At 43.0% G+C, this 27,920-nt stretch overlaps 2 protein-coding genes across 2 annotated transcripts; one reads left to right on the top strand and one right to left on the bottom strand.

The window, feature by feature from the left end:
• The first annotated feature begins 16,336 nt into the window (after nucleotides 1-16,336).
• Nucleotides 16,337-17,443, top strand: zgc:162144 (RD3 domain-containing protein). The gene is made up of 2 exons (XM_038993581.1): nucleotides 16,337-16,641; nucleotides 16,835-17,443. Exons 1-2 carry the CDS (start codon nucleotides 16,337-16,339, stop codon nucleotides 17,202-17,204), a joined length of 675 nt encoding a protein of 224 aa, XP_038849509.1. The 3' UTR covers nucleotides 17,205-17,443.
• A 1,017-nt stretch (nucleotides 17,444-18,460) lies between these two features.
• stx5a (syntaxin 5A) lies at nucleotides 18,461-26,433 on the bottom strand. Its single transcript, XM_038993580.1, has 11 exons — nucleotides 26,348-26,433; nucleotides 25,563-25,817; nucleotides 21,196-21,266; nucleotides 20,824-20,879; nucleotides 20,645-20,715; nucleotides 20,315-20,431; nucleotides 20,137-20,193; nucleotides 19,950-20,028; nucleotides 19,707-19,813; nucleotides 19,508-19,629; nucleotides 18,461-19,286 (listed from the first exon to the last, which is right to left on the bottom strand). The coding sequence occupies exons 2-11, from the start codon at nucleotides 25,623-25,625 to the stop codon at nucleotides 19,127-19,129; spliced, it is 903 nt and encodes a 300-aa protein (XP_038849508.1). The 5' UTR covers nucleotides 25,626-25,817; nucleotides 26,348-26,433; the 3' UTR covers nucleotides 18,461-19,126.
• Nucleotides 26,434-27,920: the final 1,487 nt, after the last annotated feature.

Below are 27,920 nucleotides of genomic sequence, written 5' to 3'. Positions count from 1 at the left end.
GGTCCGTCTAAAGGACAGGTCGTGTTGGGTCCGTCTAAAGGACAGGTCGTGTTGGGTCCGTCTAAAGGACAGGTCGTGTTGGGTCCGTCTAAAGGACAGGTCGTGTTGTGTCCGTCTAAAGGACAGGTCGTGTTGTGTCCGTCTAAAGGACAGCCACACAAAGTGCAGTAAGCTACACACCAGGCAGAGAGATCGGGGAAACTATCAAATCCATCAGATACATAGCAAACTACATGTAAACATGATCAAATGTTTCTTGCTTACATGATGTAACACTCAAAACATTGGATACACTTCCATGCCATGGATAAAAACAACTAATGAATACCCCTACAAATTGATCAACCAATTTGAGGTTTATCAATTTGTGCAATGTCATTGTTGTGGAATTCACTGGTCTGGAATACACATGCTTATATTCCCCATGCTCAGACAAAGCCCTACAACCATTGGTCCGTTTAACTCGCATAACCACTTTAAAAGCAACACGTGAGCAGATTAAAAAGCTTATCAGTAATTCAATATTATGTCAATCTGATTTGAGGCAGCTAGCTAAACCATATGAACTGTAGCTCTATTGTGTTCAGTGTGGATTGGAGAGTGAGGAAGAGAATGGTTGTGTCCCCAAATGGCACCCTATTCCCCATCTATGTGCCCTGGTTAAAAGAAGTGTACCATTAAGGGGAATAGGGTGCCATTTGGGACGAAACCAATGAATGCCGTATCAGATTGAACTAGATTAGATATATTACTGCGGTCAGGCCTGCCTTTACTAGACTGTGGTGACTGACAGAAGGAACTGAAAGTGATTTATTGTTCATCATTCATGAACTAGAGCTTGAAAAGCTAAACATGTGTAGAGGTGGGGATGGGAAATATTAAGTAGCACCTGTGAGCCTGAAATAACCAGCATCTCTTTTACTGTAACGTGCAACCATTTTGAAATGCACACCAATAACATCACACCATTCATGCACCTCCACATGCTCTTCCAGCCTCTAGTGGAAGTATCCCTCATGCCTCCACCCACTCCCACCAACCCTCCTTGGATGAGAATGATGACTACGTTAAGGCGTTATGTTTCCCAGAAGACAACAGCACATCAAGTCAAAGGTTCTGAACAGTCAGTCAGTCACACCAGTATTACCTTCCCCGCTCAACACTCCACTGGGACAAACCAAGAGGGGAGGAAAATACGCAGAGAGAGAGACAGAGACAGGGAGAGAAGAGAGGAAGCAAAAAAGAAAACAAGCAAGGTCAAGAAAGAAAAGAGAAACATTAGTTCATTGACCTTGAGAGCAGCACATAGCTGAACTCCATTGTGAGAGAGAGAGAGAGAGAACAAGAGGCAAGAAAGTAGAACAAAGAGTTCAGACAAGACATTTTGAAACCCAGAGATATGAAAACAGTGAAGTAAAGAAAGTGTGTGTCTCTACCTTCTCAGACTGGGCCTGTAGTGTGTTGTGTAGTGTTCTGGCCTGCTGGACCTCCTGGTTCAGTTTGTTAACATCCAGCTGGTGCTGTTTCTCCACAGACTGACACTCTTTCTGCAGCTCCAACAAGTCCTGCAATACACCCAACATCATGGGCATCATCAGTAGAGTAGACAGGATCCTGAACTCTGTCCCAAATGGCACCCTATTCTCTACTATGTAGTGCACTACCCTATGGGCTCAGGTCAAAAGTAGTGCACTACATAGGGAATAGAGAGCCATTTGGGACACCCCTGGATACTATTTTAATAACCGGATGCTTTGACACTTTGAACTCATAATACACTCACGAAATAGACACTAGACTTTTTCCCACATCACCTTCCACACCGTCACACCTGGGTGTGTAGCTGCAGGGGCGTATGAGACCCTCAGATGCACACACAGCCTCTCTCCCCTCTCCTCACCCTCTGGTGTTGCTTGTCCAGGTCTCTGGCGCGTTGCTGGTGCTGCAGGCGGCTGCTCTCAGTGTTCTGTCTCTGACACTTCAGTTCCTCCTGCAGCTGCTTCACACGCTGCTCCAATGACTGGGCCTAGAGAAGAGACACACAGTATTACAATGTGACAGGTATGACTGTGTCCCTCTGCCTTGCCAGTCACACTCTTAAGTGCAGTCTGTGTTTGGCAGTCACGTCTTTGTGTTTCATACAGTGTTAGTGTGTGTGCATCCGTACCCGATCGCTCTCCTGTGAGATGCGCGTGTGAGCGAGGCTCAGTTCATCCTTGGCCCTCTGTAGACTTTGTTCTCTGGTGGTCAGGTCTTTCCTGGCGTTGGCTAGAGCATCCTGGGACTGTCTGAACCGCTCACACTCAGCCTTCAGCTCCCCTTGTAGGCCACGCATACGCCCCTGCAGCTCTGCTACACACCCCGCCACTGGGAGAGATGGAGAGAGAGAATGTCCCCCGTTTGCTTTGGCATTTAGGCAATGTGACTGTGCCTTTCTTACACATTTCATGTCAACAAAGGGTTGTGAATTAATATAAATTGAGAGGGTGTTTGGGATTCATAGTCGATACCTAGTGTTTTGCTGTAACATGTTTAGAATGTAAACAAGGAAGTGACTGATTTATCAGATAGCTGTCAGATTGATTGTCAGAACGACTAACACACGGATTAACACTGTAGCTGTGGCGACTATTGATTATTGTGAAAGTAGGACAATCCATCCAGAATGACTAATGGGAGTCAGTCAACGGTCAAGGCACTATCAGCTCTGTTTCCCCAATGCCCTTTACTCTAGTTTTGAGTTCCACAATTTCAACAGATTCCAAGTCATGTGAAATCCATTTTGAGCTCATTTCAAAGTACATTTGAACAGTCTTGTCTCCTCTGTTGAGGAACGCAGTGTCTGTACTGAAAGGCTAGTAATTCAATGTGTCTGGAGCCATACAGGATGACACAAAGCCCATTACTGCAGCCAGCGTCTACCGACCAGCAGGGAGGACAATGGGGGGGGGGGGGGGGCTAAACACACTCCCTGATGTCTCTGATTACACACTGTCTGACTCACACCTAAAGTAAACATTGCCTCTCTCTCTGCCCCTCCTGCTGTCAAAGGAAGCTAGCAGTTTTAACTGATTTAATTTTAACTGCATCCTTCCTGCTCCAACCAGCACTCGAAAAACAAATACAAACCATATATTATTGGCCACCTAATGGAAAACAAATACAACCTATATATTATTGGCCGACTAATGGAAAACAAATACAACCCATATATTATTGGCCGACTAATGGAAACAAATACAACCCATATATTATTGGCCATCTAATGGAAACAAATACAACCCATATATTATTGGCCGTCTAATGGAAACAAATACATCATGAGAAACATCATGGGAAAATCAAAAGAAATCAGCCAAAACCTCAAAAACATTGGAGACCTCCACAAGCCTGAAGATACTACGATCAACGGTACAAAGAATAGAACGCAAGTATAAACACCATGGGACCACGCAGACGTCATACCTCTCAGGAAGGAGACGCGTTCCGTCTCCTAGAGATGAACGTACTTTGGTGCGAAAAGTGCAATATCAAACTTGTGAAGATGCTGGAGGAAACAGATACAAAAGTATCTATATCCACAGTAAAACGAGTCCTATATCGACATAACCTGAAAGGTCGCTCAGCAAGGAAGAAGCCACTGTTCCAAAACCGCCATAAAAAAGCCAGACTACGGTTTGCAACTGCAATATCGTACTTTTAGGAGAAATGTCCACTGGTCTGATGAAACAGAATTAGAACTGTTTGGCCATAATGACCATTGTTATGTTTGGAGGAAAAAGGGGGACGCTTGCAAGCCGAAGAACACCATCCCAACCGCGAAGCACAGGGGTGGCAGCATCATGTTGTGGGGGTGCTTTGCTGCAGGAGGGACTGGTGCACTTCACAAAATAGATGGCATCATGAAAAAGTAAAATTATGTGGATATATTGAAGCAACATCTCAAGACATCAGTCAGGAAGTTAAAGCTTGGTCGCAAATGGACAATGACCCCAAGCATACTTCCAAAGTTGTGGCAAAATAGCTTAAGGACAACAAAGTCAAGGTATTAGAGTGGCCATCACAAAGCCCTGACCTCAATCCTATAGAAAATTTGTGAGCAGAACTGAAAAAGCGTGTGCAAGCAAGGAGGCCTACAAACCTGACTCAATTACACCAGCTCTGTCAGGAGGAATGGGCCAAAATTCACCCAACTTATTGTGGGAAGCTTGTGGAAGGCTACGTAAAACGTTTGACCCAAGTTAAACAATTTAAAGGCAATGTTACCAAATACTAATTGACTGTATGTAAACTTCTGACCCACTGGGAATGTGATGAAAGAAATAAAAACTGAAATAAATAATTCTCTCTACTATTATTCTGACATTTCACATTCTTAAAATAAAGTGGTGATCCTAACTGACCTAAGACAGGGAATTTTTACTTGGATTAAATGTCAGGAATTGTGAAAAACGGAGTTTAATTGTATTTGGCTAAGGTTTATGTAAACTTCCGACTTCAACTGTATTATTGGCCTACTAACGGAAAACAAATCCTCTGATTCTTGGAAATACTAGAGATGAGACCAGACGCATTAGAATTGATCAAATATGGTCTCTAGTACTGAGCAATTAGTGCTTTTTGAATTCGGTACCGTTTCGGTTGAGTTTTTTATATATACACTACCGTTCAAAAGTTTGGGGTCACTTAGTAATTTACAACAAGGACATTTCTATTGTAGCTGGAAACGTTTTTTATGGAATATCTACATTAGCGTACAGAGGCCCATTATCAGCAACCATCACTCCTGTGTTCCAATGGCACGTTACGTTAGCTAATCCAAGTTTATCATAGTTAAATAGTACCCGCAAAACACCAGTCTCAACATCAACATTGAAGAGGCGACTCCGGGATGCTGGCCTTCTAGGCAGAGTTCCTCTGTCCAGTGACTGTGTTCTTTTGCCCATCTTAATCTTTTCTTTTTATTGGCCAGTCTGAGATATGCCTAGAAGGCCAGCATCCAGGAGTCGCCTCTTCACTGTTGACATTGAGACTGGTGTTTTGCGGGTACTATTTAATTAAGCTGCCAGTTGAAGACTTGTGAGGCGTCTGTTTCTCAAATTAGACAATCTAATGTACTTGTCCTCTTGCTCAGTTGTGCACCGGGGCCTCCCACTCCTCTTTCTATTCTGGTTAGAGACAGTTTGTGCTGTTCTGTGAAGGGAATAGTACACAGCGTTGTACGAGATCTTCAGTTTCTTGGCAATTTCTCACATGGAATTGCCTTCATTTGTCAGAACAAGAATAGACTGACGAGTTTCAGAAGAAAGTTCTTTGTTTCTGGCAATTTTGAGCCTGTAATCAAACCCACAAATGCTGATAATCAACTTGTCTAAAGGCAAGTTTTATTGATTCTTTAATAAGAACAACAGTTTTCAGCTGTGCTAACATAATTGCAAAAGGGTTTTCTAATGATCAATTAGCTTTTTAAAATGATAAACTTGGATTAGCTAACACAACGTGCCATTGGAACACAGGAGTGATGATTGCTGATAATGGACCTCTGTAGATATTCATATTTTTTTTAATGAGTGGTTTCCAGCCACAATAGTCATTTACAACATCTACACTGTATTTCTGATCAATTTGATGTTATTTTAAATTGACTTTTTTTTCTTTCTTTCAAAAACAAGGGCATTTCTAAGTGACCCCAAACTTTTGAACGGTTGTGTATATATATTTTTTTTTAATCACCATTTCAGAAGTTCTTCAAAGTAAATAAGGCATACTTTTATGACTGCTGAATAACAACTAGCAATCACTTAGATCATGTATTTTCAGCTAGATACCTCAAAGAAACTGCTATACCTGTCGATCGCACATTTTTCCATCTCTTCTCGTTGCAGCTGTAATCGAAACACAGACCGGACAAGTAGGCGCGACACGGATTATGATCATTGTAGTTAATTACCACGTTTCCTGCACTAAACTATGTAAAACAGTGGTATTTTAACTTTTTCAGCATGGACACCATTTTCCCCCAAGAATTTCTTGTGACCCCACCACACCCTAAATCTAACGACAACATTAAAATCTGAATTTCGATTTTTACATCAACAAATAAACTTAAATCTATTGCATTTTTATCTCATCAAAATGAAAATAAACCAATAAATACATTTACACAATAAAACTGCATCTTTCAAATTAGCCTTCTCAAAAACATGTGTATATTGCCCCATATAATAATCTGTACTCTTACATTTTGTTCCCTCATTATTATTATTGTACAGTTTGACGACTCCACTGCAGTTGCCCCTCGACCCTGATTTTGAATACCACTGATGTAGAATAATGGCCTCGCTACTACAGTGCACTCGGAAAGTACTCAGACCCCTTGACTTTTTCCACATTTTGTTACGTTACAGCCTTACTCTAAAATGGATTAAATAAAACATTTCCTCAATCGACACACAATACCCCATAATGACAAAGCACAAACAGGTTTTTAGATTTTTTTTCAAATGAAAAAACAGAAATACCTTATTTACATAAGTACTCAAACCATTTGCTATAATACTAGAAATTGAGCTCTGGTGCATCCTGTTTCCATTGATTATCCTTGAGATGTTTCTACCACTTGATTGGAGTCCACCTGTGGTAAATTCAATTGATTGGACATGATTTGGAAAAGAACACACCTGTCTATATAAGGCCCCACAATTGACAGTGTATGTCAGAGCAGAAACCAAGCCACGAGGGCAAAGGAATTGGAACTCAGACTGGGGCAAAGGGTCACCTTCCAAAAGGACAACGACCCTTAGCACAAAGCCAGGACCATGCAGGAGTGAGTGGCTTTGGGACAAGTCTTAATGTCCTTGAGTGGCCCAGCCAGTGTCCAGACTTGAACCAAATCAAACATCTCTGGAGAAACCTGAAAATAGCTGTGCAGCGACACTTCCCATCCAACCTGACAGAGCTTGAGAGGATCTGCAGAGAAGAATGTGAGTAACTCCCCAAATACCCTAGAAGTCTCAAGGCTTTAATCGCTACCAAAGGTGCTTCAACAAAGTAAAGGGTCTGAATACTTGCTTTGTCATTATGGGGTATTGTGTGTAGATTGAGGAAAAAATACAATTAAATACATTTTAGAATAAGGCTGTAATGTAACAAAATATGGAAAAAGTCAAGTGGTTTGAATACTTTCCGAATACACTTTACATCGCACAGTTTGGACTTGATCTGATTTATTTCTAGAGAAACTGCACATTGAGCTAACAGAAGAAAAAAAAATTGAAATGGAATTCAAATAATTGAACCCACATCGGTCAATTAGTTATATAAAAAAAAATTATCAAAATGTTAGTGAATTGCTCAGCACTACTGGCCTATGATCAGCCTGTACTGTTGTGACACTATGATAAACCAAGGTGTTTGGAGTGGAGTTTGACATCAGAGCACATCCATAATCTGTCAACAAGTGATAACACAGAGTGGTGTGGTGAGAAAGTGACACATACTGTCTGTCTCTCTCCTGAAGTCCTCCACCATCCCACAATCCCCAGCTTCCTGGCCTCGTCTGATGACATCGCTGGAGGGGAGAGGAGGAGGAGGAGCTGGTGGTCCCCTGGTGGAACGCTTTGGGTCTTCTCGTTCCCACGGAAACACAGCTGAGGGAGTGGAGGAGTCTGATTGGTGTGACAGGCGCTGGTGGGGCGTGCCCTTGGCTTGTTGTTGTGGGAACATAGGCGTGGGTGAGAATCCAGGTTCAGAGAATTTGAGCTGTTGCTGAAAGTGGGAGGAAAAAAATAGGGAGGGATGAAAAGTGCAGCTCCAGCACTGGGTTATAGCACTGTGAACCCATATGGTAGGATGACAGAGAATACAGCGTGTTCAGAACATGTGTGGCTGAGGCCTCAGTTTTAGGTATTGAACTCACTCTGACGTGTGGTCCTTTATTGTCCCCCTCGCCTCTGTGTCCCTGCCTTTCCTCCTGTCTCCCACCTACAGGGATACAACACACATAGTTCAGTTACTCAGCCACACTCAGACTCAGCTAAGAAAGAGCTCTCCTGTCTTCCACAGCCTGAGACCAGGACCAAAGGGAGAGAAGACTAGGAGTGCCATGGGAGAAAATAGAAGGAAGATACCAAGAGAGAGCGGGAGGACATCAAGAGAGTGAGTAGAGTGCTTTACCATTGTGGTCCCATGGCGATGTCATACTCCAGCATGGGGTGGAAAACAACATGGAATCTCCAGAGCTGTTAGTGTTCTGTAACTTCTCTAGCTCTGCCTCCAACCTGCGAGAGAGAGAGAACATGGGAAACAAAGGACAAAAATATGTTTTAAAGCCAACCGTTGAACTGCGCACACACACACCCTCCTTCTGTGCATATAAACATAATAAAAAATGTATGCCACTCAGCAGTTCTTAATCTCAAACATTCCAAGACATGTTCCACTTCCCTACACACATTAACTCAACACACACACACACACACACACACACACGTAGCTGCTGCTACTAACCTTTTGACCTCCTTTTCGAGGGTGTGTGTGAGGGTTCGTGCCGAGCCCAGCTGTCCCTCCAGTGAACACACCTGGGCCTGTTTCACTTGGAGATCCTGAGAGAGACGCTCCCGCGCACACACACCTGCCTGCACCTCCTCACGAGCCCCCTGTAACTCCCTCTGTACACACTGCAGCTCCCCGCGCACCTCCTCATACTGGAGAGGAGAGAGAAGGGCAGACAGAGGATAGACAACTCAATAATACCAGGAAATAACAATTTAAAGAATACCAGGAGAAACTATTTACTTCCTGACATACAAGTAGTATACAGACACTAGCCTGGGTGCCAGTCTGTTTCTACTTTCACCATCTTGGCATGACAACATAGCAATTGGATAAAAGCAACAACAGACTGGTGTTTAGGCTACTAATGACAAACATGACTAAAGCAAAAGGGTTTTCACAGCATAAGGAAAGAATGAGAGGAGAAGCATGTTAAATGAGTATTAAACCAGCTGAGCAAAGTGCTGCATTGCTATTGTTCTTCTTACAGCTCAATCTCTTATCTATCTCTACTGTAATCATAACCTAACTCAGGTGACAACTTTCTCTGCCTAACTTTGACTTGTTCGTACAGTACCTTGACAGTCTGTTTGTTGAGGGAGGTCTGTGTGCTGTCCAGCTGCAGCTGTTTCTGCTGTCTCTCTCTGTTCAGCCTCTCCTGCTGGACCTGCAGCTCCTTGACCTTCTGCAGGGCCCTGCCAGACAGGCCCACCGTCCAGTCCTCCTCTGCCCAGCTCATCTCCTCCCGATCAGGGTAGATCTCTCAGACACCAGGGTTGGTACACTGGAGAACCAATCTGGTAAGACAATACGCCCCAGGAAGTTAAGGCTGGAATAGAAACACACAGTGACTTCAATAAAGTAGAAGAAAAAGAAGTAGATAGAGATAAATAAGAAATTGTATAAGAAGAAAAAGAAAGTGTGTGTCTCAGTCTGAACATGCTTCAGTCTATCATGGAGCTTGCCTTAGTTTGAACCGTGTAACCAAGGCTAGATCTCCTTTTTACAGTAGAGCTGTGGGGACTGGGGAGTGTGACTCAGTGTTTTCCTAGGAGACAGAACTTGCTAGTTTCCACCAGCACAGACCGCCTCCTTCAGGGATATGCTTCCTGAAAAGTGGCCTGATTCAAATACATCTTATTTGAATGTTTAGTCTTCTATTTGTTTGTCTACACAACACATTTCCTGTAACACTGTGCGCATGTTTTCACTTTTGCAATAGCCTACGGGTTGGCCAGCTCCTCTGGTTTATAGCCATGACAATAACACAGAGGCAATGAGATACACAGAGACGGTTTGAGCCGAGGAATGAAGAAAATCCTGATTGAAGATCATGATCTAACCGAACCAATCATGGCTCAATCAAGTCCCTCAAGTCCCTCCATGCAAAGGCGTGTAGCTATGCACCCTGCGCCTCAGGCTACAAACGGATAGTCTGCGTCTCAATGGCATCCTATTCCCTATGTAGTGCAATACTTCTGACCAGGGGGCCCAAAACTACTAGACTATATAGGGAATATGATGCCATTTGGGACAGAGAGAGAGCGAGAGCAGGAGGCAGGTCCTTCAAGAGAGAGAATTTCTTGGTTGTCATTGCTCAATGTTATGTCATTGTTTACGTACAGTTTGTCTGTAAAGAATGAGTCAACGAAACGCCAAATAAATAAAGGACGCTGGTTTGAACTGAACTGACAGCAGGTCAGACATGATGTTTATTTAACTAGGCAAGTCAGTTAAGAACAAATTCTTATTTAAAATGATGGTAGAATCCTACACAATGATGACATGACAGTCACCTGCACTGACAGTGATAGCGTTGAGAATGGCAATGTATGGCTGGCACTGCAATACTATTGTTTTAGTCTCTCTACTGTGACAACAATCACATTGTGGTTAGAACGTAAAGTTGGCCTGGTCGCATGCTGCTTTTAAACCTTACTACATACTAGGTAGAGGCCATAGTGCAATTCACAGCTCAACGTTCTGAAAATCTTAATAGTATTTAGCTACAGCTAATCATAGAAACAGAGTTGCTGAAACTGAAAGGACCATGATGTGGCCCTTCCTAGGAAGTACTGTTTGACAATAAATAATGATGTGCTTAGGAGACAGCTGTGGCAACGTTGCTCAAACCAGCAAGACAGACAAATATTTAGAATCGGTCTCTTGCCAGGATTGTCACTCGTCTTCAACAACTTGGATGAAATCAGGAAAGTGGAGGAAGACAATATTGTTGTCTGTTTGATTCACTGAAAGAACACATCATGCAACACGCAATGGCATTGTTTTGAATATTCAAATAAGCTAGCTAGTTTTGAATCAACTTGTCTTTACTTTAGATAGAAATTTAATCACAGCAGAGTGGCGTAAAGACGGCTAGCCAGTATTGACAATTCTACACAGGCATTATTATGAAAGCAATGTAACTAACTAGTTGAATTAGCCAAACCAGACTAGCCGTTAGCCAGCTAGCTCGCTATGATGACTTACCATTTATGTCGCAATCCTGTTTATATTGATGTGAAATCCAAATGCTCCAACGCGACAACTTATGATAAACTTCGATTTGTTCCTTCACAGGTGGTTGAATACAAGTTTAATGTAAATATTTTGTTAGCATTTGTTAGCATTTGATTTCAACAACTGCATGCTAAAACCCGCGAGTCTCGTGCCGCCTGACAAGCCAACAAGAAAACGATTTGCCATGAGAGGGGGTCGGTGAGGTATGGCCAGAAGAGATGGGGAATTTAGGAAGGCCTCTTTGATGACACCTAGCGATGAAAGACGATTCTCTATGATTAAACATATTTTTTAAATGTATTTATTTAACCTTTACTTAACTAGGCAAGTTAGTTAATTAAGAACAAATTCTTATTTACAATGACGGCCTACCAAAAGGCAAAAGGCCTCCTGCGGGGACGGGGTTTAAAAATAAAAATAAAGGACAAAACATACATCAGGACAAGAGAGACAAAGTAACACCTAAGACAACATAGCATGTCAACAACACAGCATGATAGCAACACCACATGACAACAACATGGTAGAAACCCAACATGGTAGCAGCACAAAACACGGTACAAACATTATTGGGCACAGACAACAGCACAAAGGCAAGGTAGAGACAACAATTCAATTCAAAGGGCTTTATTGGCATGGAAACACATGTTTACATTGCCAAAGCAAGTGAAATGGATAATAAACAAAGGTGAAATAAACAATCAGAAATGAACATTACACTCACAAAAGTTTCAAAGGAATTTGTAATGATATGCAAAGAGTTAAGTACAAAACATAACATAAATAAACATAAATATGGGTTGTATTTACAATGGTGTTTGTTCTTCACTGGTTGCCCTTTGCAACAGGTCACAAATCTTGCTGCTGTGATGGCACACTGTGGTATTTCACCTAATAGAAATTTGATTTGTTTTCAAATTCTTTGTGGATCTGTAATCTGAGGGAAATATGTGTCTCTAATATGGTAATACATTTGTCTTCTTTTGAGAGCCAGTTCTGCCTACGGCGGCCTCTCTCAATAGCAAGGCTATGCTCACTGAGTCTGTACATTTTTATTTATGTATTTAACCTTTATTTAGCTAGGCAAGTCAGTTAAGAACAAATTCTTATTTTCAATGACGGCCTAGGAACAGTTAGTCAGAGCTTTCCTTAAGTTTGGTCAGTCACAGTGGTCAGGTATTCTGCCATTGTGTACTCTTTGTTTTGGGCCAAATAGCATTCCAGTTTGCTCTGTTGGTTAATTTTTTCCAATGTGTCAAGTAATTATATTTTTGTTTTCTCATGATTTGGTTGGGTCTTATTGTGTTGCTGTCCTGGAGCTCTCTGGGGCCTTGTGTTTGTGAACAGAGCCCCAGGACCAGCTGGTTTAGGGGACTCTTCTGTAGGTTAATCTCTCTGTAGGTGATGGCTTTGTTGTTGAAGGTTTGGGAATCGCTTCCTTTTAGGTGGTTGTAGAATTTAACGTCTCTTTTCTGGAAGCTTCGCACAAAGTAGCCACAACTGTCAGTAAGAGTGTCCATGATTGAGTCTTTGAACGAAGAGATGGAGATAAAACTGTTCAGTTTGAGTTTTTTTTGCAACTCGTTCCATTCGCTAGCTGCAGCAAGAGTGACCCAGGGATGTGTGTGCTTTGGGGACCTTTAACAGAATGTGACTGGCAGAATGGATGTTGTATGTGAAGTATGAGGGCTGCAGTAGGTATCTAAGAGAAAGCTTTTCAAAAGGGGATCTTTAGCTTTTGTTTAGCCTGAGACAACAAGTTATTCCATTATCAATCATTGCAGAAATTACAATCATTTAAAAAAAATAGGAAGATAATTTTTTCTCTGGATACAAATTCTGTCCATGTTATGTCCATATTGTCACATTAGGCCAACTGACTAGTTTGTGAAACAGATACAAATTGATAAATTGCCGACATTGCCAATGTCAAGGACAACCCATTGTTTTTTACATTGTATATGAAAACACAAGCATCTGAAAGATGATTATAATGCCCCGGAGTATTATGTTCGGACTATAACGCTTATGTTCAGATTACATAACATGAGTGTGTCATCCATTATAAGCCATCTGAGTGACTACCCACATCCACCCACCCATCCAACTGTCTCTCTCATTAGTAGGCTACAGCAATCTCACCCACCAGCCATCTCTCTCTCTCTCCCTCTTTTTCTCTCCTTCTCTCTCCAAATTTCTCTCTCTCTCTCTTTCACTCTTTTTTCTCTCTCTCTCTCTTGCTCTCTTTCTCTCTCTCTGTCTATATGGGGTAGTCTGAAGACGTGGTTACTTCTCTAACCCCGCTGGGTTTCCACTTCACTCAGCATTGAGGCGGCTTTACCTCATGTATAGACCTAATCTCAGATTACGCTCAAATCCAGACGACGATACCTGGAACAGCATCGGCGTTATTAGTATGAGTTATTAGGACAATGATTACGATCTAAATATAGTTGTTGATGTTACTATTGCTGTCACTAATGAGACAGTTGTCTTATACAGTGTATTCTGGAAGTGTTCAGATCCCTTCCCTTTTTCAACATTTGGTTAAGATGCCTTATTCTAAAATGTATTACATTTTCCCCCCCTCATCAATCTACACACAAATACCCCATAATGTCTGTAGAGCTCCGAGACAGGATGGTGTCGAGGCACAGATCTAAACATTTCTGCAGCATTGAAGGTCCCCAAGAACACAGTGGCCTCCATCATTGATAAATGGAAGAAGTTTGGAACCACCAAGACTCTTCCTAGAGCTAGCCACCCTACCAAAGTGAGCAGTCGGGGGAGAAGGACCTTGGTCAGGGAGGTGACCAAGAACCCGATAGTCACTCTGACAGAGTTCTAGAGTTCCTCTGTGGATATGGGAGAAACTTCAAGAAGGACAACCATCTCTGTAGCACTCTACCAATCAGGCCTTTATGGTAGAGTGGCCAGACGGAAGCCACTCCTCAGTAAAAGGCACATGACAGCTCTCTTGGAGTTCGTCAAAAGGCACCTAAAGGACTCTCAGACCATGAGAAACAAGATTATCTGGTTTGATGAAAACAAGATTGAACTCTTTGGTCTGAATGCCAAGTGTCACGTCTGGAGGAAACCTTGCACCATCCCTACTGTGAAGCATGGTGGCGGCAGCATCATGCTGTAGGATGTTTTTCAGCGGCAGGGACTGGGAGACTAGTCAGGATCGAGGGAAAGATGAACAGAGCAAAGTACAGAGAGATCCTTGATGAAAACCTGCTCCAGAGTGCTCAGGACCTCAGACTGGGGCAAAGGGTCACCTTCCAAAAGGACAATGACCATAAGCACACAGCCAAGACAATGCAGGAGTGGCTTCGGGACAAGTCTCTGAAAGGTGCAACAGAACCTCAAGAGGCTAAAGAAATTTGGCTTGTCACCTAAAACCCTCACAAACGTTTACAGAAGCACAATTGAAGCATTCTGTCGGGCTGTATCACTACCTGGTACGGCAACTGCACCGCCCGCAACCGCAAGGCTCTCCAGAGGATGGTGCGGTCTGCTCAATGCATTACCGGGGGCAAACTACCCACCCTCCAGGACACCTACAGCACCCGATGTCACAGGGAGGCCAAAAAGATAATCAAGGACATCAACCACCCGAGCCACTGCCTGTTCACCTCGCATCATCCAGAAGGCGAGGTCAGTACAGGTGCAACAAAGCTGGGACCGAGAGACTTAAAAACAGCTTCTATCTCAAGGCCATCAGACTGCTACACAGCCATTAGAGGCTGTATATGTATATACTGTTTTCTATACTAATCTACGGTATCTCATTCACTTAATAATGTTTACATATCTTGCATTACTCATCTCATATGTATATACTGTATTCTATACTATTCTAATGGAACTAAGTCCGTTCCGCTCTGACCTCGCTCGTCCATATGTATATAGTCTTAATTCATTCCAACCTAGATTTGTGTGTATTGGGTATATGTTGTGTAATTTGTTAGATATAAATTGTAAGATATTACTGCACTGTCGGAGCTAGAAGCACAAGCATTTCGCTACACCCGCAATACCATCTGCTAAGCATGTGTATGTGACCAATAAAATTTGATTTGGATTTGTCTGAATACTTTCCGAACGCACTGTATGTGCCTTGGTCTTCCAGGAAGAGCAGAAATGCCTTGCCAATGTCACACTCAGCCTAATATAGGTCTAGGATTTCTATACAAATCTATCTGAATTTTACAATTTCAACTTCATCAAATGCAAGTATCATTGACAAAACCTACACCATTCCTTTACCAACCAGCATCCAAGCAGAGCCATTATTCTAGCCCATTATCTGAGCAAAAACATTCTGGAGTGCTGGCTAAATGCCACAGATGAGTGATGAAATGGTAGGCCTATGTCCTCCTTCCATGAAAATGCTCATTGTCATCACTGAGGATATTGTTAGTATTTTACTGTTTATTTTAGGTCCAGTGTCTCTGTTTTGATTCACAGATGACAGATGCTTGCTGGTACCCCCTGCTGCTACGCTGCTCTAGTTGGCTGACTGGATATGTACAGACTGACACATCTAGCAACACCTCCAGGTGTGCTTATGAGGTTAGTCCGGTAAAAGACCTGTCAATCACTCTGTATATTAATACAGGATTACATTCATTGTCAATCACGAACGAACACATACCTATCTGCCACGGACCTTCGAGGTAGCAAGGTGGTCAGTTAGTGGTGTGTAGGAGTGAAAGTTTTTGACATTTTCTTTTTAGCAGCTGCACAACAAAGACAACAGAAACAAAAAAAAGTATACTGTGAAATGAAGGCATTGTCTGTATCTTGATAAGAGGATTTCTAACCAACAAGGAGACTATTCAATAATTGACTTTTGTAAAAGGTAAGCTATCAAGCTTTTGTTTGACTACAGGTAAATTAACTTTTACATTGTGTTGTGAAAAAGGAAGGTCACCTAAAGCAGAAAAGAATCAGTGAATCTAATTACCTGTATTTACAGTTCTATCAATCAAGTAACATCCCCAGGTGTGTTTGTCTACCTAATGAAGCAATTATTTTATTAAGATTTAAAAACAAAATTAAACAAAAGTTGAACAATTAAGATACATTACAACATTTACTTTAAGTGTGTTTAAATTAATAGCATGAGCTTGCAGCATGAAAACAGTTTCAATAACTTGTATTGGTCCTATCCCCATGGCTGATTCCTCTCTCCTCCTCTCACAATAATTGCCCATCTGGAATAAATCAAGTTGAATTGAATTCTATCCCTCCCTAGATGTTCCCCTGGTCAGCAGTGTTTTCTCTGGAGCCGAAAGTGCCTGGACAGCGTACGGCAGAAGAACTAGTCACCAACACCCTGATGCTGGAGCTGGGTGCCATGGTGAAGCGCACCGAACGTATCCGCCTGGAAAGGGTGACAAAAGAGGGCCGGCGCCGGCGCAGCTCTTCCTCCGCTGACTACAGCTGGCTGGCCACTGCCCCCACCCACCAACCCTACGAGCTGACCCCCCGAGACCTGATAGAACTGCAGGACCTGTGTGCCAGGGTGCCACCGTCTCAGTGTGGCCCTGTCATTGTTAGGTGGGATTTAGTACCTTATCCGTGTCAGAGGTGTATGTACACAACACATATCGTGAATGTCTCAGGTAGATCATGGAAATGGATTCATGATCATTCTCAACAGGTTCTGATGTCTCCAAAGTGAACTTGGTGCCACCTTAACCCTTTGTGAGTATCACGCAAACTCATTTTTGACCTTTGCCCTCTACCCCAGGTTCAGGAATCTGGTGACGGAGATTGAGCCGGAGGTTCACGAGGTGGCTCGTCTGTTCCGCACGGTTCTACGTGACTGTGTGGAGGGAGAAGAGGAGAACGAGGAGATGAGGATGAGGTCAGCCGGCTGGGACAAACAACGCAGCAAGAGCCTCTCCTTTGTATCCTTCCGCTCCAAGTTCCGCCCCGCTCCCTTCAGGGGTGGGGGCCTGGGCGGGTCACGTGGCAACCTGCAGGAGGAGTCGAGCTGGTACGAGGAGGACGAGGTGGAGCAGCAGGAGGGAGCAGCAAACGTGGCAAGAGCGGCCAGGAAGGGGAGGAGCATGAGCATGCCTGATATCACCCCCATCGAACAGAGTGCACTTGGCTGAGGGAGGGAGGGATGGAGAAAGAGAATAGGAGATGAGAGATTGATAGGGGAGAAGGTCAAGATGAAATGCAACATGAGGACAGCTCACACCTCAGCAGATTTCCACTGACTGTTTAGACATAATGCAGTTACATATACAAGAGTAGAATTGCAAGCTTAGCCAGCAGATATACAACACTATTTCGTTTTTTTATTGTGAATTACATTTTCCGAATGCGTTAACACTTGAAATGCATGTAAAATGAACTAGAAAATACAGGTCTTATTTTCCAACAGATCCTTGATAATAAATTAGTTTGTGTGTGGATTACTGTGGGGCCATTACTACTGCATAGCTTAGTTCCAGTCCTTTGGTTGGCATGGTTACTCTATAACAATTCATTATATCAATATTCTATAATCCTCTTACTCAGTAAAGAATTACAGTCCTTTGCACAACTTCCCCATTGTTCTTTTTTAATATGCACTTCTATCCAATACATTAGCAGTATTTTCACTTTACACACTGTAGAAGTCCAGGCATTTAGCAAAAAAAGAGGGAAGAAATAGGAGTGTTTTCTTATTAAAAAAGTTCTGGTTGCTCATTAAATAATAGCATGTACATAAACATCTGTCCTCAGTGAGAATGAGAGAAGATGAAGAGGACAGTCCCCAATAAAGCAGTGAGGTCCAAACGGACAAGTTGCAGGGAAGTTTGGTAGAGAGACTTCACTAGTGTACTTTCAGCTCTACATAACTCTGTCATAACCAATGACATGTCACCTGTTTATAACAGATGTTATAACAACCTGTTAATTAGGGTCCCAAATAGCAACCCATTTCCTATTTAGTGTACTACTTTTGTCCAGGGCCCTTTGGCTCTGTTTAAAGTAGTGCACTATATAGGAAATAGAGTGCCATTTGGGATGCAGCCATTGGCAACAGTATTCAGACTTACCCCAGCTGACTTGCTGGCAGGTAAACCAGGCAATCTAAACTGTTAGATCTGCAATAACAGTATTAAGTAACTTGTTACAAACTGTTCAGGTCTGACTAGTCACATTGTGTTTATGATTGGGGCTATGAAGGGAATGTCCTCTTCAGTTTAAACCACCTTTAATCCTGTACCGTCATAAAACAGCTTAGACCACAGGTGTCTTGTCACATTTCTTTGAAACTGAAAGTACCCTTTTGGCAAATAAGAAACATTGAAAGAAAAAGAGAAAGTAAACCAACAATAGTTTCCAGTCATGCGTGGCGTGAATGATAGTGAGGGAGAATTGTTCAAGTCTCTCTTTAATAAAACTAAAATCGAAAGAAATGATTACAATTCAAGAAAACTCCAGTCTGTTGTGTTGGCCCTCATGTCAGAGAGAAAGTTGATTACACCCTATCTTACAACAAATCAACAATAAGCTACATGAGGGGTAAAAGAAAATCTACCAAGAAACAAAACTAGGTTTGCAGAATCAAACCATTAAATAAGCCATTTTTGATTAAATGTTTAAGATGAATTATTCTCTAAAGTAACAAAGAACAGAATGACAAGTATTCTGTTTATACTATACAAAGCGTGTTCCAATAGCATATCCTTTTCATTAGGGGTATTTCATCAATGTCTGTAGGAACAGAATAGATCTGCTAGGGTCCAGAAACGCTCTCCAGGGCTTTAGGCAGCAGATTACTATAATTTCTTGGGCTGCTGGACCTCAAGTCCCAAACCGTTCAATAACACCCCACCTGTCCCATTGTCCTGTTGCTGTGGCAACCCCTCGTCTCAGCCCAACCTTTCCCATTGTCTTATGTCAGATAGCATGACTCCGTCTGAACTATTGGTCAAGGGACTACCGTTTCATAGGAGTGACGCAACCTGTCAAAAGACAATGAACTTTTCCATCTCCCTCTTCTTCAACCTCCACTTCTTTATCTATCATTTCTCCCTGCTCAGGCGAGGAAGACCACAAAGACGATGAAGAACACGATGAGGACGAGGAAGATCTTGACCATGAGCCAGCGGTTGGAGGACACAGACTGGAAGTACTTGAGGATCTCCGTGTGAGCCATGTCCACGTTGAGCTGAGTGTCCTCCACGTTAGCATCAATCCTACATGGGAGAGGAAGACACACAGGGCTTGAGAGACACACCGGGCTGTGCTCGAGCATCTCAAAGTTTCTCCCCTCCTCCTCCCCTCTACACCACATCTCTTTCTCCCCTCCACATCTCTTTCTCCCCTCCTCCTCCCCTCCACATCTCTTTCTCCCTCAACTCCTCTTTCCCTCATCCACCTTGTTCCCCATCATACTGCTCTCCTCCCCCTCCCTCACCTCTGTACTGTCTCCTCCTGCTCCTTCACCATGTGAGCCAGCTGCTGGAAGATAGAGCCCAGCTCTACGATGGTGCTCTCTATGTTCTGCATGGTGTCTGCACGGCTCTGGATGTACGAGTCCTGCACCACAGAGAAACAACATTATACTAACACAATGACGCACACACACAATACAGGTGATAATAAAGTGTTTGTACCTGCTCATCAATGAGCTGGAGCTGTAGAGGGTTAGACTGGTTGTCCATGTTGATGGCGACCTCAGCCGCCATACTCCTTGACTCATCCTGCATCAACACTGAACTCTCTGGCAGAGGAGAGAGAAGCGATAGTCAGTTAGAAGGAAGAGAAAAGAAACTTCTGTGATTGGAATTCACAGAGACATTTGATCTGGTATAGGAATTAGAGGCTGAAGGTGAGGTAAACGTGGTGTGTTTTCTTACTGAAGTTGTTGGCGTGGAGAGGAGAAGAGACAGGACGCTGAGAGAACTGTTCTCTCCTGTTCTTCTGCTGCTTCAGGTTCTAGAGAAAGAGAAAATGAGAACGATATAGGCAACCTACAATTATGAGGATTCTTGAGGTTTAATGACAGAAAGTTCCAGAGTGACAGAAAGTTCCAGTGAATCTTACCTCTGTTCTTACTTCTAGAACCGACTTGAAGTCATTGGACATAGACGCCAGTTTGGACTGCAACAAAACAAAAACAAGGAGTTGTTGATTTTATAAAGCCTCAGGTTTCATAAGGCTACATCATTTTACTCATCCACATCAGTTACATAATGCAGTAGAGAGGCACTGGCAGTCAGACCTGCAGGGAGACGACGATGGTGTTGGAATGGGTCTGGATGTGTCTGCCACTGGGCGCTCCTCGTGAACGGATCAGATCCTGCAGCTGGGCTATCTGCTTGTTCAGGCTGTTAATGTCCTGCGAGGGGAATAGTGGGAGACAGGCGGAGGGAGTCAAACAGGGCACAGCAGTGTAACACAGACTGCGCCCACTAAAACAGCTAGGTCTGTCACTTGCATAGAGATTCCACCTGACTGACTGGTCATCGTGTTTGCGATTTATAGTTCATAACGAGAAACAGCCGACAGCTTTTCCTGTATCGGTGTCAATTCAAACAAAAACAAATCTCACCTGCTTGATGATGTAGGTTAACTCTTCAATCTCCACTGCCTTGTCATCAAATAGAGATCTTCTTTTAGCCACTGAAAAGGTCAAAACAGACATATCCAGAACTATAGAAAAACGCAGAGTTTTTCCAAATAGCTATTTGTCACATAAATATTGAAACATAAATATTGACATATACTTACATATAGTGAGTTTCTCTAGTTTAGCAAATGTATTACTCAAGTCCTTCCCTATTCTCCTGGAGGGGTTCAAAACAACACAAGATTGGTATCACAGTGATAGGCCTAAACATGAATACGGTGAAAAGAAACTGCTAGCGCATGTACATACGCAGAATGTAAAGTATGTCCTTCGGTAAAATGATAAGACAACAGAAAAGAACAGCCTGCATTCCAAAGAGATCATGCAGATCTACAATGTGATCAAAACGCCATGGAGAAACTAACAGCAACAAGTGGCTATTTACCAAACTTCAAATCAGACACAGGTGCCAACTACACCCCTGAGTGGATTAACTGTGTAACGTGAGCAAGTTGGCTGGCAGTGGGACTCACTTGGCCATGAGGGTGAAGTCACTGCGTTGCTTGAGAGCACTGAGGGCTGGCTTGGTGTGCTGAACACCATTCTGCAGAGAGAAAGAATGACAAAGAGGGATTAAAAGAGACACATCATCTGTGACAGATTACAAGAGGGGGAATGAATAGGTTCCTCTATCTCCCATAGGTTGTTTAGTATCCCCCGGCCTTTATCAGATGGCTATTTCAACATCACTGCCCTTGCCTCTCCCCAGTGGCGACCCGTCATTTAGTGCAGAGCCCCACCTGTTTTCAGCCCCGCATTTTTAGGTTTAAAAAAAGTGTGTCACTCATGGAACAGTACGTCATCGCCAATTCTAAGATTAGAGTTATATTAGAAGTGCCCATCCGGCCTCCCGAGTGGCGCAGTGGTCTAAGGCACTGCATCGCAGTGCTAGCTGTGCCACTAGAAATCCTGGTTCGAGTCCAGTCTCTGTCTCAGCCAGCCACGACCGGTAGACCCTTGGGGCGGCGCACAATTGTCCCAGCATCGTCCAGGTTAGGGGAGTGTTTGGCCGGCAGGGATGTTCTTGTTCCATCGCGCTCTATCAACTCGTGGCGGGCCAGGCGCAATGCACGCTGACACGGTCGCCAGGAGTACTGCGTTTCCTCCGACACGTTGGTGTGGCTGGCTTCCGGGCTAAGCAGGCATTGTGTCAAGAAGCAGTGCGGCTTGACTGGGTTTCGGAGGATGTATGGCTCTCGATCTCCGCCTGTCTCTCAAGTCCGTACGGGAGTTGCAGCGATGAGACAAGACTAACTACCAATTGGATACCACGAAATTGGTGAGAAAAAGGGTAAAAGTAACAAATAGAAAAAAGAAGTGCCCATCCAAGAAGGCTCAAGGTCATTTGCCACAGATAGAATGACATCTTTAAATCTACAGTAGCTTTGATTGGACTGTCAACATCATACTTTCAAAATCTTAGCTAGCAGTCGTCACCATGAATCAAGTCAATAATCAAATCCTTTTCCATCCTTGTCATATGAAGAGAAATTAGAGATATAACGTCTCGGTGCTCATCGGCCATTGGACATAAACATTACACATAAACATTAGACAAGTTGGAAGTCGCAAATTCAACAATGAGTGGTTTGGGAAGGAATCAGTGGCTAACTGAGTTCAAGACAACTGGGAACTCAGGGAAAAACACGTTTTGAACGGTCATTCAACTCGGAATTGTAAATCCGGCATCTTTCTCTTTGATGACAAAATTTGCCCACGAAGGACCACCGCGCCACTTTTCTGTTCAAGCACATCACAACTACGTGAGTCCAAAAATGACTTATGCTGCTTCATAAATGATGTAGGATGCCAGAGAGATATGTATTCTGTAGCTAATAAAGTAATACTAAGTGAATATTGTGTAGTAAGCTGTTAGTAGCCCATGTGCCTCACCCTAACAATTTGGTCTATTTTCACCAACGCGGTATTGTAAACACATCGTTCGCAGCCGGTGTGTGCCTGTTTGCCAAAAACCTATTTAAGAGAAATGTAAATCATCAAATATTGTAAGAGCTTTCATTGTCTGTTTATATGTAAGAGCGGTCCATGTTCTGAATTCTGTCGCTGTACATTTCAAAAGTGCTGAACAAAGAGTTATATTGACTACGTCCGTCGTCTCTCGCTCATTAATGTCTTCATCGAAATTATGGCTTGCCTCATATCCGCTTGTCGTCCCCTATTGCCATAGTTTGCACATCTCAATTGCCAGTAGAAACCACATTTGTTTAAGCAAGTCAGCATTATCAGCTATGTTTTTTTTAAAGGCAGTAAATGAGGCTGAATGAACTGTAGCAGTGGTAAGGTGTTGGGACAGCTTTATGTCCCAATATTAGAACAAGGAACAGATATAGCCCTTGGTTATCTCCAGACCTGACTGGCCTTGACCAGCACAAAAACATCTTGTGGCGTTCTGCATTAGCATCGAATAGCCCCCGCAATATGCAACTTTTCTGGGAAGTTAGGAACCAATATACACAGGCAGTTAGGAAAGCAAAGGCTAGTTTTTTCAAACAGAAATTTGCATCCTGTAGCACAAATTCCAAAAAAGTTCTGGAACACTAAAGTCCATGGAGAATAAGAGCACCTCCTCCCAGCTGCCCACTGCACTGAGGCTAGGAAACACTGTCACCACTGATAAATCCACAATAATTGAGAATTTCAATAAGCATTTTTCTACAGCTGGCCATGCTTTCCACCTGGCTACCCCTACCCGGGTCAACAGCCCTGCACCCCCCACAGCAACTTGCCCAAGCCTCCCCCATTTCTCCTTCACCCAAATCCAGATAGCTGATGTTCTGAAAGAGCGGCAAAATCTGGACGCGTACAAATCAGCTGGGCTAGGCAATCTGGACCTCTCGTTCTAAAATTATCCGCCGCAATTGTTGCAACCCCTATTACTAGCCTGTTCAACCTCTCTTTCGTATCATCTGCGATCCCCAAACATTGGAAAGCTGCCGCGGTCATCCCCCACTTCAAAGGGGGAGACACTCTAGACCCAAACTGTTACAGACCTATATCTATCCTACCCTGCCTTTCTAAGGTCTTCGAAAGCAATGTTAACAAACAGATCACCGACCATTTCGAATCCCACCGTACCTTCTCCGCTATGCAATCTGGTTTCCGAGCTGGTCATGGGTGCACCTCAGCCACGCTCAAGGTCCTAAATGATATCATAACCGCCATTGATAAAAGACAATACTGTGCAGCCATATTCATTGACCTGGCCAAGGCTTTCGACTCTGTCAATGACCACATTCTTATCGGCAGACTCAACAGCCTTGGTTTCTCAAATGACTGCCTCACCTGGTTCACCAACTACTTCTCAGACAGAGTTCAGTGTGTCAAATCGGAGGGCCTGTTGTCCGGACCTCTGGCAGTCTATGGGGGTGCCACAGGGTGCAATTCTCGGGCCAACTCTTTTCTCTGAATACATCAATGATGTTGCTCTTGCTGCTGGTGATTCTCTGATCCACTTCTACGCAGACGACACCATTCTGTATACTTCTGGCCCTTCTCTGGACACCGTGTTAACTAACCTCCAGACGAGCTTCAATGCCATACAACACTCCTTCTGTGGCCTCCAACTGCTCTTAAATGCAAGTAAAACTAAATGCATGCTCTTCAAACGATCGCTGCCCGCACCCGCACGCCCGTCCAGCATCACTACTCTGGACGGTTCTGACTTAGAATATGTAGACAACTACAAATACCTAGGTGTCTGGTTAGACTAAACTCTCCTTCCAGACTCACATTAAGCATCTCCAATCCAAAATTAAATCTAGAATCGGCTTCCTATTTCGCAATAAAGCCTCCTTCACTCATGCTGCCAAACACACCCTTGTAAAACTGACTATTCTATCGATCCTTGACTTCGGCAATGTCATTTACAAAATAGCCTCCAACACTCTACTCAGCAAATTGGATGCAGTCTATCACAGTGCCATCCGTTTTGTCACCAAAGCCCCATATACTACCCACCACTGTGACCTGTATGCTCTTGTTGGCTGGCCTTCGCTTCATATTCGTCGCCAAACCCACTGGCTCAAGGTCATCTATAAATCTTTGCTAGGTAAAGCCCCGCCTTAGCTCACTGGTCACCATAGCAGCACCCACCCGGAGCAAGCACTCCAGCAGGTATATTTCACTGGTCACCCCCAAAGCAAATTCCTCCTTTGGCCACCTTTCCTTCCAGTTCTCTGCTGCCAATGACTGGAACGAATTGCAAAAAAAATAATCACTTAAGCTGGAGACTCATATCTCCCTCACTAACTTTAAGAATCAGCTGTTAGAGCAGCTTACAGAGCATTGCACCTGTACATAGCCCATCCAACTACCTCATATTGTTATTTTTTCTTCTCCTTTGCACCCCACTATCTCTACTTGCACATTCATCTTCTGCACATCTATCACTCCAGTGTTTAATTGCTATACTGTAATTACTTCCCCACTATGGCCTATTTATTGCCTTACCTCCCTAATCTTACCTCATTTGCACACACTGTATATAGACTTTTCTATTGTGTTATTGACTGTACATTTGTTTATCCCATGTGTAACTCTGTTGTTGTTTGTGTCGCACTGCTTTGCTTTATCTTGGCCAGGTCGCAGTTGTAAATGAGAACTTGTTCTCAACTGGTCTACCTGGTTAAATAAAGGTGAAGAATGTTTTATTTTTAATTATGTAGGCCCGAACAGTTTGTGGGCACCGTTTGTCACCGTTAGAGTGCAATAAATGTATTGTTTAGTGTTGTGGCTTTGCTGGCATGCATCCCCCCAAAAATGTTTGCCCCACCAAGATTTACATGCTAAAATCGCCACTGCCTCTCCCATACCTACATACCTGTCTGCTCTGTAGGGATTTGCAGGCGGACTGGAACTCGTTGGTTCGATCCCTGCACGTCATCCTGCCGAATGTATATCACCAGCCTGCACTGGGCACGCCAAGGAGAAAGGGTCTGACGTTTGAAAGATCTCGGTAGTGTACTATAGACCGGTCCGTGCTCCGTGGAAACAGTCACTACACCTTCTGATGTCAACTCCTAACTGCAAGGCGTCAATCCGTGTCCAATGATGCACACGGGCATTCTCAATGTATCTGTAATATGATAGGAGTAACATAACCAAATTAATTAAAATTACAGTTTGCTAGGTTGTCGTGCCCCGGGCTACCTAACTAGCTACCAATACGTTGTCTCAGTTCCCCCAACAAATCGGAGCTTGGCCAATTTTTTTGCAATCAAGCCCCCACCCCCATTTATGTGTCTAGCTAGTAACAAGTAAGCTAATGTTAGCAAAGCCATCATTACCACGGCAACACAAACTGAAACGAAATGCTACCAGACAGCTTATCTGACAGTGATGAAATATAAAATTCTAGCTAGCTAGATATCTGTTGTCATTTAAATGTTCTTAGATACTGAGCTATTTAGTTATGCCAAGCTACCGTTGACTAACTAACGTTAGCTAGTTTTAAAGAGCCGACTCCATCACAGCTGATTTTTAGCTAACCCTAGAGACGTGGCTTGAATGTTTTGTTTGAATAAAGAAAACTCTCTCATCACCACGTCAATCAGATGTGTATATATATCTAGGTTCCCTCGATAAACGTGATCAGTTTCAACTTACTATTAGCAAAATTCCACAAGAATTCACAGATCGTTCGATGTTTTTACCAAGCCGGGACTGAAAGTTTGAATCCGGGTCATTTCCGGATCCTGACGTCATTGCCACGTCCACCACTGTTTAAATTAGATATATTAGAGAAAGGAGTCACCACATACCACCAGATGTCGCCATATCTTATGTTTTCTAACATATATGTCAACTTGTGCAGCATTAAAATCAACTGGACTGTATTCAATTATGCGTGGATAGTGAAGCGCATACAGAGTAGAAGGTTGATGTTTATTGTCACGCGTCTTGTCCTGGAGGTAGAAATAAGCGATTTCCCATTACATAGGTCAGCTGCAAAGTCAAAATTGGTTATATTGTAAAAATTCATGGGGAAAAAATGTTGTTTAGGCATTTGGGTTAGCAGTGTGGTTATACTTTGTGACTGTGCCAGGGACTGACAACTCTGCAGAGCTGCCTCCAGAACAAGATTCATAACCAAAAACGCTAACCTGCTTTAGAGTATAGTGGAGATAACCGTGATTACCAAACTCCAGAATGTGAGAGGGAAAGGGAGGTAGAGAGACAGAGCGAAGTTAAGCTACACACACGAATACAGGTAGAGAGATAACATCCAGGACTTGCTCAGATCTCATTCTATACCTACTGGCTCCCACATCCTTACCTCAACAAGAGCTGGCATGTTCAGACCACAACTATGCCCTCACCTATCTTCTCCCTATCTTCAATTCTCACCTTTCTATTCCCACTCAATCGGTCCTCCTATAGCCTGTTCTCTTTCCACCTGAACACCACGTCTGTGAAAAAACAACATATGTTCTCTGATAATGCATAAATTAACAATATCTGTGCATTTGAGGGCATTCACATTTTACAATGTCTCAAATTGATGCCATTGCCATAAATCTTTCAATGGCTTCTATGTTGTCTGAAATGATAAAGAATTATCAAAGCACCACAGAGATGCATGTTTCCGTAACAGATAACAGCTTGTTTTTTCATGCGTCACAGGGGACTTTAAACAACATTAATTTTCCTGTCAGAGAGAGACATGGCTGGCCATAGTCAACACACGCACATTGCTCTCTCTCTCTCTCTCTCAATTCAATTGTTCAATTCAAGGGCTTTATTGGCATGGGAAACATATGTTAACATTGCCAAAGCAAGTGAAGTAGGTAATAAACAAAAGTGAAGAACAATTTTTTTTAGCAGTAAACATTACTCTCACAGAAGTTCCAAAAGAATAAAGACATTTCAAATGTCATATTATGTATATATACAGTGCAAATAGTTAAAGTACAAAAGGGAAAATAAATAAACATAAATATGGGTTGTATTTATAATGGTATTTGTTCTTCACTGGTTGACCTTTTCTTGTGGCAACAGGTCACACATCTTGCTGCTGTGATGGCACACTGTGGTATTTCACCCAGTGTGAAATACCACAGGGAGTTCATCAAAAAGTGGGAGTTCATCAAAAAGTGGGAGTTCATCAAAAGTGGGAGTTCATCAAAAAGTGATTTTTTTAAACGATTTTTTTGTGGATCTGTGTAATCTGAGGGAAATG

This window comes from Salvelinus namaycush, chromosome 5 (genome assembly GCF_016432855.1).
Source record: "Salvelinus namaycush isolate Seneca chromosome 5, SaNama_1.0, whole genome shotgun sequence".
Lineage (NCBI taxonomy): Eukaryota > Metazoa > Chordata > Actinopteri > Salmoniformes > Salmonidae > Salvelinus > Salvelinus namaycush.
The sequence above is the reverse complement of the archived record's forward strand: the minus strand, read 5'-3'. Positions and strand labels throughout refer to the sequence as shown.

What these genes read in the sequence shown, in the direction of transcription:
- zgc:162144 (XM_038993581.1), top strand. Translation starts at nt 16,337, where the DNA reads ATGTTCCCCTGGTCAGCAGTGTTTTCTCTGGAGCCGAAAGTGCCTGGA. An exon ending in TGTGGCCCTGTCATTGTTAG is followed by an intron (nt 16,642 to 16,834) that starts GTGGGATTTAGT and finishes CCTCTACCCCAG; the next exon opens with GTTCAGGAATCTGGTGACGG.
- stx5a (XM_038993580.1), bottom strand. Translation starts at nt 25,625, where the DNA reads ATGACGTGCAGGGATCGAACCAACGAGTTCCAGTCCGCCTGCAAATCC. An exon ending in GACTTCACCCTCATGGCCAA is followed by an intron (nt 20,880 to 21,195) that starts GTGAGTCCCACT and finishes GAACCCCTCCAG; the next exon opens with GAGAATAGGGAAGGACTTGA. An exon ending in ACTAGAGAAACTCACTATAT is followed by an intron (nt 20,716 to 20,823) that starts GTAAGTATATGT and finishes TGACCTTTTCAG; the next exon opens with TGGCTAAAAGAAGATCTCTA.